This window comes from Oncorhynchus mykiss, chromosome 31 (assembly GCF_013265735.2).
Source record: "Oncorhynchus mykiss isolate Arlee chromosome 31, USDA_OmykA_1.1, whole genome shotgun sequence".
NCBI lineage: Eukaryota > Metazoa > Chordata > Actinopteri > Salmoniformes > Salmonidae > Oncorhynchus > Oncorhynchus mykiss.
In genome coordinates, this window is record NC_050571.1 from 4,066,507 (window position 1) to 4,083,074 (window position 16,568).

The 16,568-nt window shown below is 44.5% G+C and overlaps 1 protein-coding gene across 3 annotated transcripts in view; it reads left to right on the forward strand.

Moving 5' to 3' along the window:
* Nucleotides 1–304: 304 nt before the first annotated feature.
* Nucleotides 305–16,568, forward strand: part of LOC110504473 (clathrin light chain A) — a 30,862-nt gene continuing 14,598 nt past the window's right edge. Inside the window, exons 1-4 of one of the 3 annotated variants that reach the window (XM_036970451.1) lie at nt 305–556; nt 12,881–12,936; nt 13,991–14,108; nt 14,756–14,867. In XM_036970451.1, the coding sequence (XP_036826346.1) occupies nt 12,925–12,936; nt 13,991–14,108; nt 14,756–14,867 (242 nt within the window). In that variant the 5' untranslated portion in view covers nt 305–556; nt 12,881–12,924. Of the gene's footprint in view, nt 557–11,928; nt 12,371–12,880; nt 12,937–13,990; nt 14,109–14,755; nt 14,868–16,568 lie in introns of those variants that run through there. The other 2 variants (XM_036970449.1, XM_036970450.1) reach the window with 2 other exon arrangements.

Consider the following 16,568-nt stretch of genomic DNA (forward strand, 5'->3'; position numbering starts at 1 on the left):
TGATGGTGGAGTAGGGGCCTGAGGGCACACAGTGTGTTGAGAAATCTGTTATGATTGTATTGTAGTGTTTTTACAATTGTATCGCTGCCATCAGCTGCCTAGGAATACAAATACAATCTCTGGAAAGCACAGCTTGGAAAGCAAATGGCTCGTTCTTAAAAGAGAATACTCTAATCTGTTTGGTGTACTTGTAACGGATGTGAAACGGCTAGCTTAGTTAGCGGTGGCGCGCGCTAAATAGCGTTTCAATCGGTGACGTCACTTGCTCTGAGACCTTGAAGTGAGACCTTGAAGTAGTAGTTCCCCTTGCTCTGCAAGGGCCGCAGCTTTTGTGGAGCGATGGGTAACTGTTGTTGATGTGTGCAGAGGGTTCGCGCGAGGGGACGGTTTAAAGTTATACTGTTACATACGCTACCAAAATATTTATAAACTTCCAAATAGGCCTATTGTTTTACAAAGTGAAACGAGAGAGAGAGAGAGAGCGAGAGCGAGAGCGAGAGAGACTTTTGGCACGAGTGCATTGGCCATCACCAGTGAGTGAGCTGTGCATCATTGGGTGAGTCAGTGAAACTGGAAAGCATTGTTATGACTATAAATATCCTCCTCATATTGTAGCCTACAATATGCGTCTTCACACACCTTGGCCTAGGCTACTGATGGATTCAAGACAAGGTCGTTATTATTGATCTCAGATTGACCGTGTCAAAGTAGCCCGTCATTTCAATCCTTTGTGTGGTATGTTGCTTTCTGGGAACTCGGAAGAAAACGAGGTCGAATCATAACGTCAGTGATCTTCAGGCCGGACCGTTCTAAACTCGTTTTCCCAGCCGGAGCTCATTTTTGGAACACTGGTCACTTTGAGCACTGTGCCACACGTTGGCTCTCCATTGAACCAGCGGTTTCACGCATTCTGGACCAGTGGGAGGAGCTTAGGCTGCATTTCGCAGTCACCAAGTCCAGTGAACACTGCTACATGGCTGAGGGTTTATACTCCATGTCTAGTGAACACTGCTACATGGCTGAGGGTTTATACTCCATGTCCGGTGAACACTGCTACATGGCTGAGGGTTTATACTCCATGTCTAGTGAACACTGCTACATGGCTGAGGGTTTATACTCCATGTCCGGTGAACACTGCTACATGGCTGAGGGTTTATACTCCATGTCTAGTGAACACTGCTACATGGCTGAGGGTTTATACTCCATGTCTAGTGAACACTGCTACATGGCTGAGGGTTTATACTCCATGTCCGGTGAACACTGCTACATGGCTGAGGGTTTATACTCCATGTCTAGTGAACACTGCTACAAGGCTGAGGGTTTATACTCCATGTCTAGTGAACACTGCTACATGGCTGAGGGTTTATACTCCATGTCTAGTGAACACTGCTACATGGCTGAGGGTTTATACTCCATGTCTAGTGAACACTGCTACATGGCTGAGGGTTTATACTCCATGTCCGGTGAACACTGCTACATGGCTGAGGGTTTATACTCCATGTCTAGTGAACACTGCTACATGGCTGAGGGTTTATACTCCATGTCTAGTGAACACTGCTACATGGCTGAGGGTTTATACTCCATGTCTAGTGAACACTGCTACATGGCTGAGGGTTTATACACCATGTCTAGTGAACACTGCTACATGGCTGAGGGTTTATACTCCATGTCTAGTGAACACTGTTACCTGGCTGAGGGTTTATACACCATGTCTAGTGAACACTGCTGAGGGTTTATACACCATGTCTAGTGAACACTGCTGAGGGTTTATACACCATGTCTAGTGAACACTGTTACCTGGCTGAGGGTTTATACACCATGTCTAGTGAACACTGTTACCTGGCTGAGGGTTTATACTCCATGTCTAGTGAACACTGCTACATGGCTGAGGGTTTATACTCCATGTCTAGTGAACACTGCTACATGGCTGAGGGTTTATACTCCATGTCTAGTGAACACTGCTACATGGCTGAGGGTTTATACTCCATGTCTAGTGAACACTGCTACATGGCTGAGGGTTTATACTCCATGTCTAGTGAACACTGCTACATGGCTGAGGGTTTATACTCCATGTCTAGTGAACACTGCTACATGGCTGAGGGTTTATACTCCATGTGTAGTGAACACTGCTACATGGCTGAGGGTTTATACTCCATGTCTAGTGAACACTGCTACATGGCTGAGGGTTTATACTCCATGTCTAGTGAACACTGCTACATGGCTGAGGGTTTATACTCCATGTCTAGTGAACACTGCTACATGGCTGAGGGTTTATACTCCATGTCTAGTGAACACTGCTACATGGCTGAGGGTTTATACTCCATGTCCGGTGAACACTGCTACATGGCTGAGGGTTTATACTCCATGTCTAGTGAACACTGCTACATGGCTGAGGGTTTATACTCCATGTCTAGTGAACACTGCTGAGGGTTTATACTCCATGTCTAGTGAACACTGCTACATGGCTGGGGTTTATACTCCATGTCTAGTGAACACTGCTACATGGCTGAGGGTTTATACTCCATGTCTAGTGAACACTGATACATGGCTGAGGGTTTATACTCCTGGTGCAGTGAACACTGCTACATGGCTGAGGGTTTATACTCCATGTCTAGTGAACACTGCTACATGGCTGAGGGTTTATACACCATGTCTAGTGAACACTGCTACATGGCTGAGGGTTTATACTCCATGTCTAGTGAACACTGTTACCTGGCTGAGGGTTTATACACCATGTCTAGTGAACACTGCTGAGGGTTTATACACCATGTCTAGTGAACACTGCTGAGGGTTTATACACCATGTCTAGTGAACACTGTTACCTGGCTGAGGGTTTATACACCATGTCTAGTGAACACTGTTACCTGGCTGAGGGTTTATACTCCATGTCTAGTGAACACTGCTGAGGGTTTATACACCATGTCTAGTGAACACTGTTACCTGGCTGAGGGTTTATACTCCATGTCTAGTGAACACTGCTGCATGGCTGAGGGTTTATACTCCATGTCTAGTGAACACAGCTACCTGGCTGAGGGTTTATACTCCATGTCTAGTGAACACTGCTACATGGCTGAGGGTTTATACTCCATGTCTAGTGAACACTGCTGCATGGCTGAGGGTTTATACTCCCATGTCTAGTGAACACTGCTGCATGGCTGAGGGTTTATACTCCATGTCTAGTGAACACTGCTACATGGCTGAGGGTTTATACTCCTGGTGCAGTGAACACTGCTGCATGGCTGAGGGTTTATACTCCCATGTCTAGTGAACACTGCTACATGGCTGAGGGTTTATACTCCTGGTGCAGTGAACACTGCTACATGGCTGAGGGTTTATACTCCATGTCTAGTGAACACTGCTACATGGCTGAGGGTTTATACTCCATTTCTAGTGAACACTGCTACGTGGCTGAGGGTTTATACTCCTGGTACAGTGATAACTGCTACATGGCTGAGGGTTCATACTCCATGTCTAGTGAACACTGCTACATGGCTGAGGGTTTATACTCCATGTCTAGTGAACACTGATACATGGCTGAGGGTTTATACTCCATGTCTAGTGAACACTGCTGAGGGTTTTGTAAGGAAGTGCTATTTCTTATGCAGGTGACCAGCCTACTGCTATTACATTGCTATGACTGAGACAACGTATTTTCACAGTAAAACATGTTAGGTCCCATACAGGATAGCTCCCACACCCACACACATTACACACACTAACTGCCGAGGACACACAGATAAGACATACACCCACACATTGGGAGGAAGAGACAGCCTTGACTTGCAGAAACCAGCGCACACACCTAATCTCCTTTTTTAGCTGAACATTGTGTGACAAGGAACGGCACGACAAGACTCAGAGGGATGACGGACGGCCCAACAGGGCCAATCCAAGAAGACTACACCTCAGCCTGAACCAACCCGAAGACCCGATCTTCTAGAATCAACCTACTTTCTGTTCTGTATATGAGACATGTGCAAACTGTTAGCGGGGCTTCTTTTCTGCTGGTTCCTTAAGAACCGAATGAAATGGGCCTGTATACGTTGTACCAGATATCTTTACTCATAATTAAACTGTCACTTGTCATACAATAGACCACCTTGTCTGAATCGATCCTTGACCGGCTCACCCTCCTACATATCCCATTATCAACAGTTTATACTCCATGTCTAGTGAACACTGCTACATGGCTGGGGTTTATACTCCATGTCTAGTGAACACTGCTACATGGCTGAGGGTTTATACTCCATGTCTAGTGAACACTGCTACATGGCTGAGGGTTTATACTCCATGTCTAGTGAACACTGCTGAGGGTTTATACTCCAAGTCCGGTGAACACTGCTACATGGCTGAGGGTTTATACTCCATGTACAGTGAACACTGCTGAGGGTTTATACTCCATGTCTAGTGAACACTGCTACATGGCTGAGGGTTTATACTCCATGTCTAGTGAACACTGCTACATGGCTGAGGGTTTATACTCCATGTCTAGTGAACACTGCTGAGGGTTTATACTCCAAGTCCGGTGAACACTGCTACATGGCTGAGGGTTTATACTCCATGTACAGTGAACACTGCTGAGGGTTTATACTCCATGTCTAGTGAACACTGCTACATGGCTGAGGGTTTATACTCCATGTCTAGTGAACACTGCTACATGGCTGAGGGTTTATACTCCATGTCTAGTGAACACAGCTACCTGGCTGAGGGTTTATACTCCATGTCTAGTGAACACTGCTACATGGCTGGGGTTTATACTCCATGTCTAGTGAACACTGCTACATGGCTGAGGGTTTATACTCCATGTCTAGTGAACACTGCTACATGGCTGAGGGTTTATACTCCATGTCTAGTGAACACTGCTACATGGCTGAGGGTTTATACTCCATGTCTAGTGAACACTGCTACATGGCTGAGGGTTTATACTCCATGTCTAGTGAACACTGCTGAGGGTTTATACTCCAAGTCCGGTGAACACTGCTACATGGCTGAGGGTTTATACTCCATGTACAGTGAACACTGCTGAGGGTTTATACTCCATGTCTAGTGAACACTGCTGAGGGTTTATACTCCAAGTCCGGTGAACACTGCTACATGGCTGAGGGTTTATACTCCATGTACAGTGAACACTGCTGAGGGTTTATACTCCATGTGTAACAGGGTTATATTGGTGATTCCACTTGCCACTTTATTGTTAAGCCAATGGGTTTTTGGTTTGAGTTTGTTTTGCCTTCACCTACTCAACATGGCATCTTATTGGCTGGTTTGCGTAGCTTGCTTACGAGGGGGGATGTTCCAGTTAGAATCGTCCCAGTGAACAAGCACCAAACCAGCGTGCGTGAGTGCAGAGTTGGATGGTGAGACGTGCATTGCATGACGTGCAATTTTGTGTCGTTCTTATCAGAATAAAGCTACATGACTGGTGCTACATGTTGGAGTTCCGTGTCGATGACTGATTGTACACAACGCAAGACGAGTACTGTTACAGTGGTGCCGTGACCGTTCTTCTGGATCGGATCATCCTTCTCTGGATTTCCATCTCAGAACTTCGCCGTGGTTGCTGTTGAAGAATCAGATAAGACGTTGCTGGTGCAGTTTATGGCGATATCGCATTTCGCCACAAGAGGGCGCCACTAGAACGTTTTATTATCGAAATTGATGAACTTTTGTGTTACTTGTTTAATTGCAATTCTAATGTATATCTGATATAAGTAGGGTGAGTTTTACCAGTGTACTAGATATAGGTTAGATTGGCGTGAGGTTTAAAATATATATATATATATACACACATGTTTTGCTATTTACATTTTTATTAGGGTGTTGATTTCCCATTGTTAAAATGGAAGGTGTTGGGAGAGGTAGGGGTTTCCTGTCATTTAATATGTCACCATCTGTTGGTAGGGGTTCAGCCAAAATTCCAGTTACTTCTACACCTATGCCCAAACTGGAGGGTTTTGATGATAGGTTACCCATGGACACGCCCAGGGATGTGTATGAAAGAGTTTTGCCAAATACAGGGAGTGGGGAGGTCTCCATGGATTTGATAGCAGACATAGTACAGCAGATTGGTCATTCCATTGGGGAGAACATTGCCTCCTGTTTGGAGTCAAAGGCAATTGTTGGGCATGTTGGGGACAATGTTATGGGGAGTGTATGCAGCTTGAGGGGTATGGATGTGTCAGGCCTGAACCTGGTATTGAAGTCTGATATCAGGGAACCGGTGTACTTTCGGGGGGTTGGCTCTGAAAAGTGCACAGTGCATGAGTGGGAGGATATGGTAAGGGTTTACATGCGTAAGAGGGGCGTGTCTGTGATGGACCAAGCAGTTGAGGTTATGGGCAGGCTAATGGGAAGGGCCCGCGATGTTGTTAAAGTGGGCATACGCAGCAATCCCTCCATTGATTTATCTAAAGGCCCGAGTCCCATCTTTGACATACTGAAACAACATTTTAGTGACACTGTTTTTTCAAGCATGCCCCTTGCTGACTTTTATGCCACATTACCTCTGACTGATGAACAACCATTTGAATATTGGCTCAGACTGAACAGGGCTATGGAGGTTGCTGAAGATTGTCTAAAGAGACAGGGAAAAAGTGTTGAAGACCCATCTCGTGAGCTCACAGTCATGTTTATCAGACATTGCCCTAATGCTGAACTGTCGCTTATCTTTAAGTGCAAGCCATTACAGCAGTGGACTGCAGCAGATGTTCATGAGAGGCTGGATGAATACAGGAGGGAGCGGAGGTACTCTCACTTACCTAAGTTGACCCCAGCCATCGCAACAATGAAGCAGGAAGTTGGTGCTGTCATGCCGATCACCATGCCTGCTGTGAGAACCCACATGGAAGTACCCAATACGTTGCCTTACCCAGCCCAGACTATTCAGGGCTCAGCTGAGCCGATGGAACGTATCCTTGCAATGCTGGAGCGTGTGCTGGAGCAGAGGCCACAACAGTCTGACCATAAGTTCCAAAAAGGGAATAGGAGCAAAGTGAAGTCTAATGGGCCATGTAACGTGTGCGGGGATGCTGGACATGATACTTACTTTCACTGCAGGGCCAATCACCTCTGCTTTCTTTGTCATGTAGCTGGCCACGCACGCTCTCAGTGCCCCAAGGCCGCAGCTCTGAGCACAGCTGGTGGAGTCCCTACAGTAATCACTGCTCAGCTTCCGGAAAACTAGTAGGCCTGCATGTAGAAGGGGAGAGTGTTGGGCCTTTTGTAGAGTCCCCATCAGTGAGAGCTGTTGATTTGGAGTCTGTATATAAAAGTGTTTGTGACGAAATGGAAACTGAGAAGAGTATCATAATGCAGAACACACAGAGACTTACCCCGTATGATGATTTATTCTATGCCAAGGTGTTAATAGGAGGAGAAGTAGAAGTGAGAGCTATGCTTGACAGTGGATCCATGGCTTGTACCTTGAGCTCTAGGGTCTTACCTGAACTGTTGCATGCAGGAGTGTTGAAAAGTCCATCATTGAGTCCTACAGAGGTAGTCTTGGTTGGTTGTGGTGGGTTGAAGACGAGGCCTTTGGGAGTATGTGAGCTGGAGATGGAGGTGTACGATGTAGAGTGGCTGTGCCTACACTGGTGGTGGAAGGCCAGAGTGATGACCTCATCTTGGGCAGCAATCTCCTAAAGCACTTGATTCGCCACCTGAAGACGGATGGAGATCTCTGGAAGAGGGTTTATACTCCTGTGTGTGACGGGGGTGAGGAGAGCAAGCTAATCGATATGATGGCTAATGTGGAGAGATGGAGAGACAGTGAAGTACCTGACAAAGTTGGAACTGTGAGACTAAAAGGGGCTGTGACTCTAGAGCCTATGCAGGAGCACTTAGTCTGGGGCAGACTACGAAACACTCAGAATCTATCAGCTGGCAGTGCTGTTGTCATTGAGCCCAGCAGTTCAAGGTCAACACCAAGGTCAATACTGGTAGGGAGGACAGTAGCTCTATTGCGGGGGGATGGGTGGCTCCCTGTTAGAGTGATTAACCCTTCTCAGAAGACAGTGACATTGAGACGAAACGCCACTCTAGCCGATGTCTTTCCTTGCATGGCTCTAGAGGACTTTGACTGTTCGTGTGTGAAGGATGATTCATCAGCAGCTTTCCAGCAGCAAGTGCAGAGAACGGCTGATATACTCACTGACTGCCAAGATGACTTGACACTGACTGACGGTTCCAGCCAACTTCACGATGCTGACGGACCGGACACTTCAAGCGATCCTGAGGTCTTACGTGACTTAGGTTTGACTGATATTGATGTCTCCTCCTGTCAAGCGTCTCCTGCTGGTAAGAAGAAACTCATCCAGCTCATAGCTGAGTACCAGACTATTTTTTCCAGGCACAAGTTGGATTGTGGAAAAGCTTCCGGATGTCTTCACCGCATTCAACTGAGTGATGAGAAACCCTTTCGGATGCCCTACCGACGCCTTTCACCAAATAATTATGAGAAGCTCAAACAAGCATTGAATGAGATGGAAGAACGTGATATCATAAGGAAGTCTAGTAGTGAGTTCGCCTCTCCCCTTGTCTTTGTATGGAAGAAGTCTGGAGACCTGAGACTCTGTACTGATTTTCGTTTGCTCAATGCTCGCACCATCAAAGACGCCCACCCACTCCCTCACCAGGCTGACGCGCTGGCTGCGTTAGGTGGAAATGCCTTTTTCTCGACAATGGACCTTACCTCTGGCTACTACAATGTGGAAGTGCATGAGGATGACCGGAGATTCACAGCTTTTACGTCGCCATTTGGATTGTACGAATACAATCGAATGCCACAGGGGTTATGTAATAGTCCGGCAACCTTTATGAGGATGATGCTAAACATCTTTGGGGATCAGAACTTTCTTAGCCTACTGTGTTACCTTGACGATGTCTTGGTCTATGCGCCCACTGAAGATCTGGCTATACAGCGCCTGGAAATGGTTTTTGAGCGTCTCAAGGCTCACAACCTGAAGTTGGCGCCAAAAAAATGTAACTTTCTGCAGAGGTCTGTGAAGTTTCTGGGGCATATCATTAGTGCGGATGGTGTAGCTACAGACCCTGAGAAGGTGAGGGCCATTACAGGAGTAACAGAAGCCGATCTGATGAAAGATGGCACTGACATTCCATCTCAGAAGAAATTGAGGTCATTCCTTGGGATGGTGGTGTATTATCAACAGTTCATTGAAGGTTGCTCGACCATTGCAAAGCCTCTCTTTGGATTGACCAGTCTGCTTACGATATCCGTACTGACCTACCAAACACGGACCATTCCTTACCTGATCAGTTACGTACTGATTGTGTTGACGGACACACTATTGCAACAGTACACAACACTGTTACCCCTTATGCAGTTGAAGGTAGTCGGGGTCATATTAGGTCAAGGGCAGGAAGGCTAGTTAAACCAGTGTCAAGACTGATTGAGATTATGAATCAGCAGAAAGTTAGCTCTTGAAGGTTAAATATGTGAATAGAGGGTCAATGGTATTGACATCTTTTATTTGTTTTGCTTTTACATCATTGTGACCATGATCAGAGGTTGCAGGATGGTAATGTGACGGATATGATAGTCTCTTATGGTGGTTTATTTTATTACTTGGATGTTTTAAAGTCACCGAGTGTACTTAACATGTGACAGGCATGTTTACCTATGAGGGCTAAGGGGTTTGATCAACTGCTTTTCACTCTAATTCTCAAGGAGAATAGTCTAATGACTGGAATATTTAGTGACTGATTTAAAGCAGGGTCTGCATCCTTGATATACACAGCTTTACCTTTTAGTTCTCTCTATTAGGTAGTATATATATATATTTTTTTCTCTGGATTATTCTGTACATATGTTGAGTGTCTCTGTATCTGGTATGTTTGCACAGTGCCGTTTTGTATTTTGTTATTTTTCTTGGCAAGTGGAATTCAGTAGGGGGGAGTGTAACAGGGTTATATTGGTGATTCCACTTGCCACTTTATTGTTAAGCCAATGGGTTTTTGGTTTGAGTTTGTTTTGCCTTCACCTACTCAACATGGCATCTTATTGGCTGGTTTGCGTAGCTTGCTTACGAGGGGGGATGTTCCAGTTAGAATCGTCCCAGTGAACAAGCACCAAACCAGCCTGCGTGAGTGCAGAGTTGGATGGTGAGACGTGCATTGCATGACGTGCAATTTTGTGTCGTTCTTATCAGAATAAAGCTACATGACTGGTGCTACATGTTGGAGTTCCGTGTCGATGACTGATTGTACACAACGCAAGACGAGTACTGTTACACATGTACAGGGATCCTGAAAACATATTGGATCTGAAGATCATATTGGATCTTTTGAAGTCAGTGCTGGGTGAGGTACAGTAGTGCTGGGTGAGGTACAGTAGTGCTGGGTGAGGTACAGTAGTGCTGGGTGAGGTACAGTTGGCCATCAAGTCTTTTGAGGGAGAGCAAGTAGATCCTCTTATTAAAGATACTTGACAGCTTGGTTAGCCAGATCAAGCCTGTGAGCAGCAGGGTGCGGATTCCACTGGCTAATGTTAATGTACTCAAAGGGCCAATAGATGGATACACCAGTCCCAAAAAGTACCTTGGTTACCTTTTTGAGTCAAAGGCAGCTGAGCTACACCTTGCGCCTGAGGATGAAAACAATGTCCGACAGCAGTGTGTTTGAGCCTTCCCCATCTCCCTCACTAATGAGTTGAGGGTGAGACTGCCGGACAACATCGAAGCATTGCATGTCAGTTTTCAATGTGGAGGAAACTCTAAAGCACAATAAGAGCCCTGGAGAAATACTAAAAATAGCCAAGCTCCTTGGCTACTCCCCTGCAGAGATAGACAAGATGGTCCAGCAATGGCGTGCCATCCATCTTAGTAAATGGAATGAGACAAACAACACACTGGGCTTCTGGAGTGAGATCTGGAAGTTCAGGGATGCAGCTGATATCAACCCGTTTCAAGAACTTGCCATGGCTGCTGTGTCTGTGTTGTCCTTGCCATGGCTGCTGTGTCTGTGTTGTCCTTGCCATGGCTGCTGTGTCTGTGTTGTCCTTGCCACACTCGAATGCTGAAGTCGAGAGAGTATTTAGCCAGATGAGTGTGGTAAAACGCAAACTTAGAAATGGGATGTCCTTGCAGACCCTTAACTCCATCTTGTACATTCGATATGGACTGAAGCTGTCTGGTGAGGCTTGCTATGAGCACCAGCTGCCTGATAATGTGTTGCAGCTTTTTGGCACATCAGCTGCTTATTCATTTACATTTATTATTTATTTTCTTTCTGTGAGCCAGCACAGCCTGTGTGTGTGTTTGGAGGGGGGTCTGGGGGAAAAAAAAAACACAATTAACCTGAATTAGGGCCAGACTAGTTATCATAATTGTCTCCCATTGACAGTTTTTTTCTATTGTCTCTTTTTGGTCCATTAGGTTGTTAATGTAGATTGTATACAAAAAAACATTATGGTTAAAAATGTTCATGTTTTACTGTGACTTGTTGTAGGCTCCTACGTGAACCATAAGGTTAAAAACCAAACCAAATTAAGAAAACTAAACTAAAAAAATAAAATAAAAAATGTAAATTAAAAACTAAGTAACTGTCTCTTTTGGGTCACTTTTTCCAGTCCCAAGCCCAGATAAAAGAGGATGGTTGGAATTGTGACATAAAAGAAAAAATAAGAATCGACAGAAGAAAGTTCATTTGTAGTTCTAAACATATTTAGGGTGTTTTTTTACTCACTTCTTGTCTCTCCCACAGAGTTATTCCTCTCTCCCACAGCGTCCATTACAATTACATGCACATGGCCAATTATACCAATTAGGTGATGAAGTCATTTAGTGACTTCTAGGACAGCCAATAACTACTTTCCTTACAGAGGAGATGGCAACACTGCTTCAGATACCAGTTGGGTAATAGAAGTGCATTTCTAGGTTTCTCCAGCAGATAGAGACACATCCTAATAAACCAAAAGGTTGGAAGTACGTGTGGCAGGGCTAGGCAAATTGAAAGTGAACAATCATGAATCATCACAGACAGAAAGAAGCTCGCTTAAACGTTAGTCCTTATTCATTCTTCTATTAGCTGACAACCGTCCATGAAAAAGTTCTGCATGATTCAGATATATCCATCATCATAACTCCTCTCTCGGCTGAATTAATCGATAAGCCAGCAAGATAACAATCAATAATTATAACGTTAGATACATTCCACTTTTGTTGAAAGATGGCTGATGCAGATTTCGGGTTTGCATCTGACAACGGAGTGCTGCCTGTCGAGGTGGACCCAGCTGCAGCTTTCTTAGCTCAGCAAGAAAGCGAAATAGCGGTGATCGAGGATAACGAGGCCGGCGTCGGGGCTTTGCAGGGATCCGCTGAGCAGCAGCCGGCGGCCGATTCACCTGTACAATATGGTAAATTGCTAACTGTGCTAAGTTAGCATGTTAACTAAAACTAACTCCTAACTAGAAGTACATAAACGAAGACAATAAAATATAAATACTTTTATTAGTACCATAACTAGGTAGTTAATTCTTACCAGACGACTTGTTAAGTTAGTTTGTTTTGGCTAAGTTTTAGCCTGGCTTTTTAGTTAGCAAAGTGGCTAACGTTAGCTTGTTAGTTGATTGACAGCTTTCCATGTAAACAGTCATGTTAGTTGGAGCAGCAGCTCATCACACTCTGAGTTGAATTATAAACTCAAGTTTGTCCGATATAATTGTTTGGATGTGATTGTGTAAATGTATTGAAGTTACCCTCAGGCTAAATTGAGGCTAGTTTAGGTTACTGCCCATGCAGGTGTTTCTGCATTCTTGTCACTTATCTCTCCACCCCTAGAAAGCAAATGATGACTAGCTAGGTTAGAATAATGTAAAGCATGTCATATGTTTGTTTAAAGCCCTTTTCTTTGTTTCGTCTGCCAGATGCAGGGTTTGCAGAGGCATCAACAGCCACGGTAAACGGAGACATGTTTGAGCTGGTAAGAGAATAACACTTCTAATGAGAATTCACATTTATAAGAAAATGTTTTTAGACTTGTTTTATTGTAGGTTAGTTTTGTAAGTGAGGCAGTACCTATAGCAGATGACAACACACCTGAAATAGGTACCTCTTTCTCAATGTTAAGTGATTTGTTAACAAGTAAATCTGCCCATATCCGATATTTATATGTCCTGGGAATAGTCTTTTTTTGTTTCTTATAACATCGTGCTAATCACATTAGCCTACGTTAGCTCAACTGTCCCGAGGAACGGGACACCGGTCTTGTAACTTAGAGGTTACAATTCCAATTCCTCCACATTTCAATGACTCAAACCAACTATACATTGTAAACATGAAATTAATATACAGATATGGAAAGCATTTAATGAGAAATAAAAAGGTATGCAACATGAACATATTGTCTAATTTACACATTTATGGACGGACTCTAACTAGCCCCGGAGATAGTTTTAACTTTGGATAGCCTATTTGCCACGATTTCACACCAGCTGGCTGAAGCTAATTGGTGAAAGAATTTGGCTAACTATTCCCACCTGCGAACACACACGAGACACCCAAAACCAATTCCGGTTTGAATTGTCATGGCTCCTGGTATTTCTTAATGAGTCCAAATCTAAGGAAGTTCAGCAGTATTTCTGCATTTGCTCCTCAGTGTCTAGCTGTTACTACTGAATCACCTGGTGGGCCTCATGCCTTATTAGTGCTGAGCAATTAGTGTTTCTTGAGATTGGTTTCAGTTCGATTTTTAACATTTTTAAAATAATCATAATGCTTTTTTATCCCTCTCGATCGCGCATTGTCTTTATCTCCGTGTCTGCTCCGCACAGACCGGACAAGTTTAAGCGGGCGCACAATGGATTATGGTCATTGTAGTTAATTACCATGTTGTCTGCGCTAAACTATGTAGAATATCAGCCTGTTGGAAACTATAATTGGCAAAAGATCAGAATTGGGCTGCTTGTGTAAACGCAGCCTATGACTGGTGGTTCTTATGTCTCATGCCTGGTCCTGGTTCTTCTCCCCCCCCCCAGGAGTCCAACGGTCCATCGGACAGCTATGCGGCCATCGCCCAGGTGGACTCTCTGAGAGCAGAGCCTGAGAGCCTGCGTAAGTGGAGGGAGGAGCAGAAGGCACGGCTGGAGCAACTAGGTAAGTGAACAGCAGAGACTATAGTGTGGCCCAAATGGCACCTTATTCCCTATATAGTGCACTACTTTTAACCAGGGTCCATAAGGCTCTCCGGTAGAGACTGTGATACATGCAGTCTCTACCGCTACGATACATGCAGTATTTTGTCCACTTATTGTCCACATTGACAAAGTGTGACACCTGGGGCGGCAGGGTAGCCTAGTGGTTAGAGGCAGGTAGCCTAGTGGTTAGAGCATTGGACTAGTAACCGAAAGGTTGCAAGTTCAAACCCCCAAGCTGAGAAGGTACAAATCTGTCGTTCTGCCCCTGAACTGCTCCTAGGCCGTCATTGTAAATAATAATTTGTTCTTAACTGACTTGCCTAGTTAAATAAAGGTAATAAAATAAAAATAAATGTCATATTTTCCCTCTACCAGCTTAAAAGCTACATAAAAGACCTGGGGGAAAAAAAAGTGAAGTTGATTAGTCTGTCTATTTGTGTGTGTGAACCACCCTTCATTTGGGTTCCACTCAGTGTCTTGTCCTCCCCATTTCCTTCTGTTTGCTTCCGCTTCGTTCCTACTGAATAGGACCCTGGTATTGTGCACGTTCTGTTGACTGTGTATTGATCATCCTCGTCGTTCCCTGTGTGTATGTCAACCCTGAAGACTCTGCGTCCAAGGCAGCGGAGGCTGAGTGGAAAGAGAAGGCCAAGAAAGAGCTGGAGGACTGGCATGTGCATCAGATTGAACAGATGGAGAAGAAAAAGTCCAACAACAGGTTAGTTCCTAAGCTAGCTCTGTTTAGTTCCACCATGGTTCCCTCGAAACTACAGGGATGCAAACTAGTCACCTTTTTGGTGAAATTCCCTGTTTTGAATCTGAAGTAGGTGACCTACTTGATTCGTGTAGATACAATTAGAAAAGTTGGAGGGGGGGGGGGGGGGGGGGGGGGTTAGATCACTACTGGCTGTATGTGAATGAATGATGAGCGTTTGGAGTAATACTGGCTATATCCAAGGCTCAGCCAATCGTGTTACATAACATAATGCAGCACGTGACTGAAGAGAGAAGAGACGACCAACTTACTATTTACAGCATCAGCCTGTGCTCTGAAAGACAGTTTGCCAGTTAACTTACAGCAGCGCGTCCCCTGAACCATAACGAAGAGGTACTGCAGGTCAGAAGCCTGACCACGGAGACGGGGGGGGGTGAGAAGGTGATGAAGCAGTACTTCATGACCTGTAACCGAAAAAAACACCTGGCATTTGGAAAGTTTGAGGTGAGGGAGACAGTGTGGTGGAACAAGTATTGGTAGCACTGTGAAGTATCTTGCTAGCGGGATCGGATTCTCGGTTAATTAGCCAGAGAAATGTTGAGCAACATTAGCCAACTTATCAAATAATAGAGTTTATGGTGTGAAAAGGCTGTCGTGGTAACCAGCATTCTATTATAAAGGCTGTCGTGGCAACAAGTGTTCTATTATAAAGGCTGTCGTGGTAACCAGCATTCTATTATAAAGGCTGTCGTGGTAACCAGCATTCTATTATAAAGGCTGTCGTGGTAACCAGCATTCTATTATAAAGGCTGTCGTGGTAACCAGCATTCTATTATAAAGGCTGTCGTGGTAACCAGCATTCTATTATAAAGGCTGTCGTGGTAACCAGCATTCTATTATAAAGGCTGTCGTGGTAACCAGCATTCTATTATAAAGGCTGTCGTGGTAACAAGCGTTCTATTATAAAGGCTGTCGTGGTAACCAGCATTCTATTATAAAGGCTGTCGTGGTAACAAGCGTTCTATTATAAAGGCTGTCGTGGTAACCAGCATTCTATTATAAAGGCTGTCGTGGTAACAAGAGTTCTATTATAAAGGCTGTCGTGGTAACCAGCGTTCTATTATAAAGGCTGTCGTGGTAACAAGAGTTCTATTATAAAGGCTGTCGTGGTAACCAGCGTTCTATTATAAAGGCTGTCGTGGTAACAAGCGTTCTATCATAAAGGCTGTCGTGGTCAGAAGCGTTCTATCATAAAGGCTGTCGTGGTAACCAGCATTCTATTATAAAGGCTGTCGTGGTAACCAGCATTCTATTATAAAGGCTGTCGTGGTAACCAGCATTCTATTATAAAGGCTGTCGTGGTAACCAGCATTCTATTATAAAGGCTGTCGTGGTAACCAGCATTCTATTATAAAGGCTGTCGTGGTAACAAGCGTTCTATTATAAAGGCTGTCGTGGTAACCAGCATTCTATTATAAAGGCTGTCGTGGTAACAAGCGTTCTATTATAAAGGCTGTCGTGGTAACCAGCATTCTATTATAAAGGCTGTCGTGGTAACAAGAGTTCTATTATAAAGGCTGTCGTGGTAACCAGCGTTCTATTATAAAGGCTGTCGTGGTAACAAGAGTTCTATTATAAAGGCTGTCGTGGTAACCAGCGTTCTATTATAAAGGCTGTCGTGGTAACCAGCATTCTATTATAAAG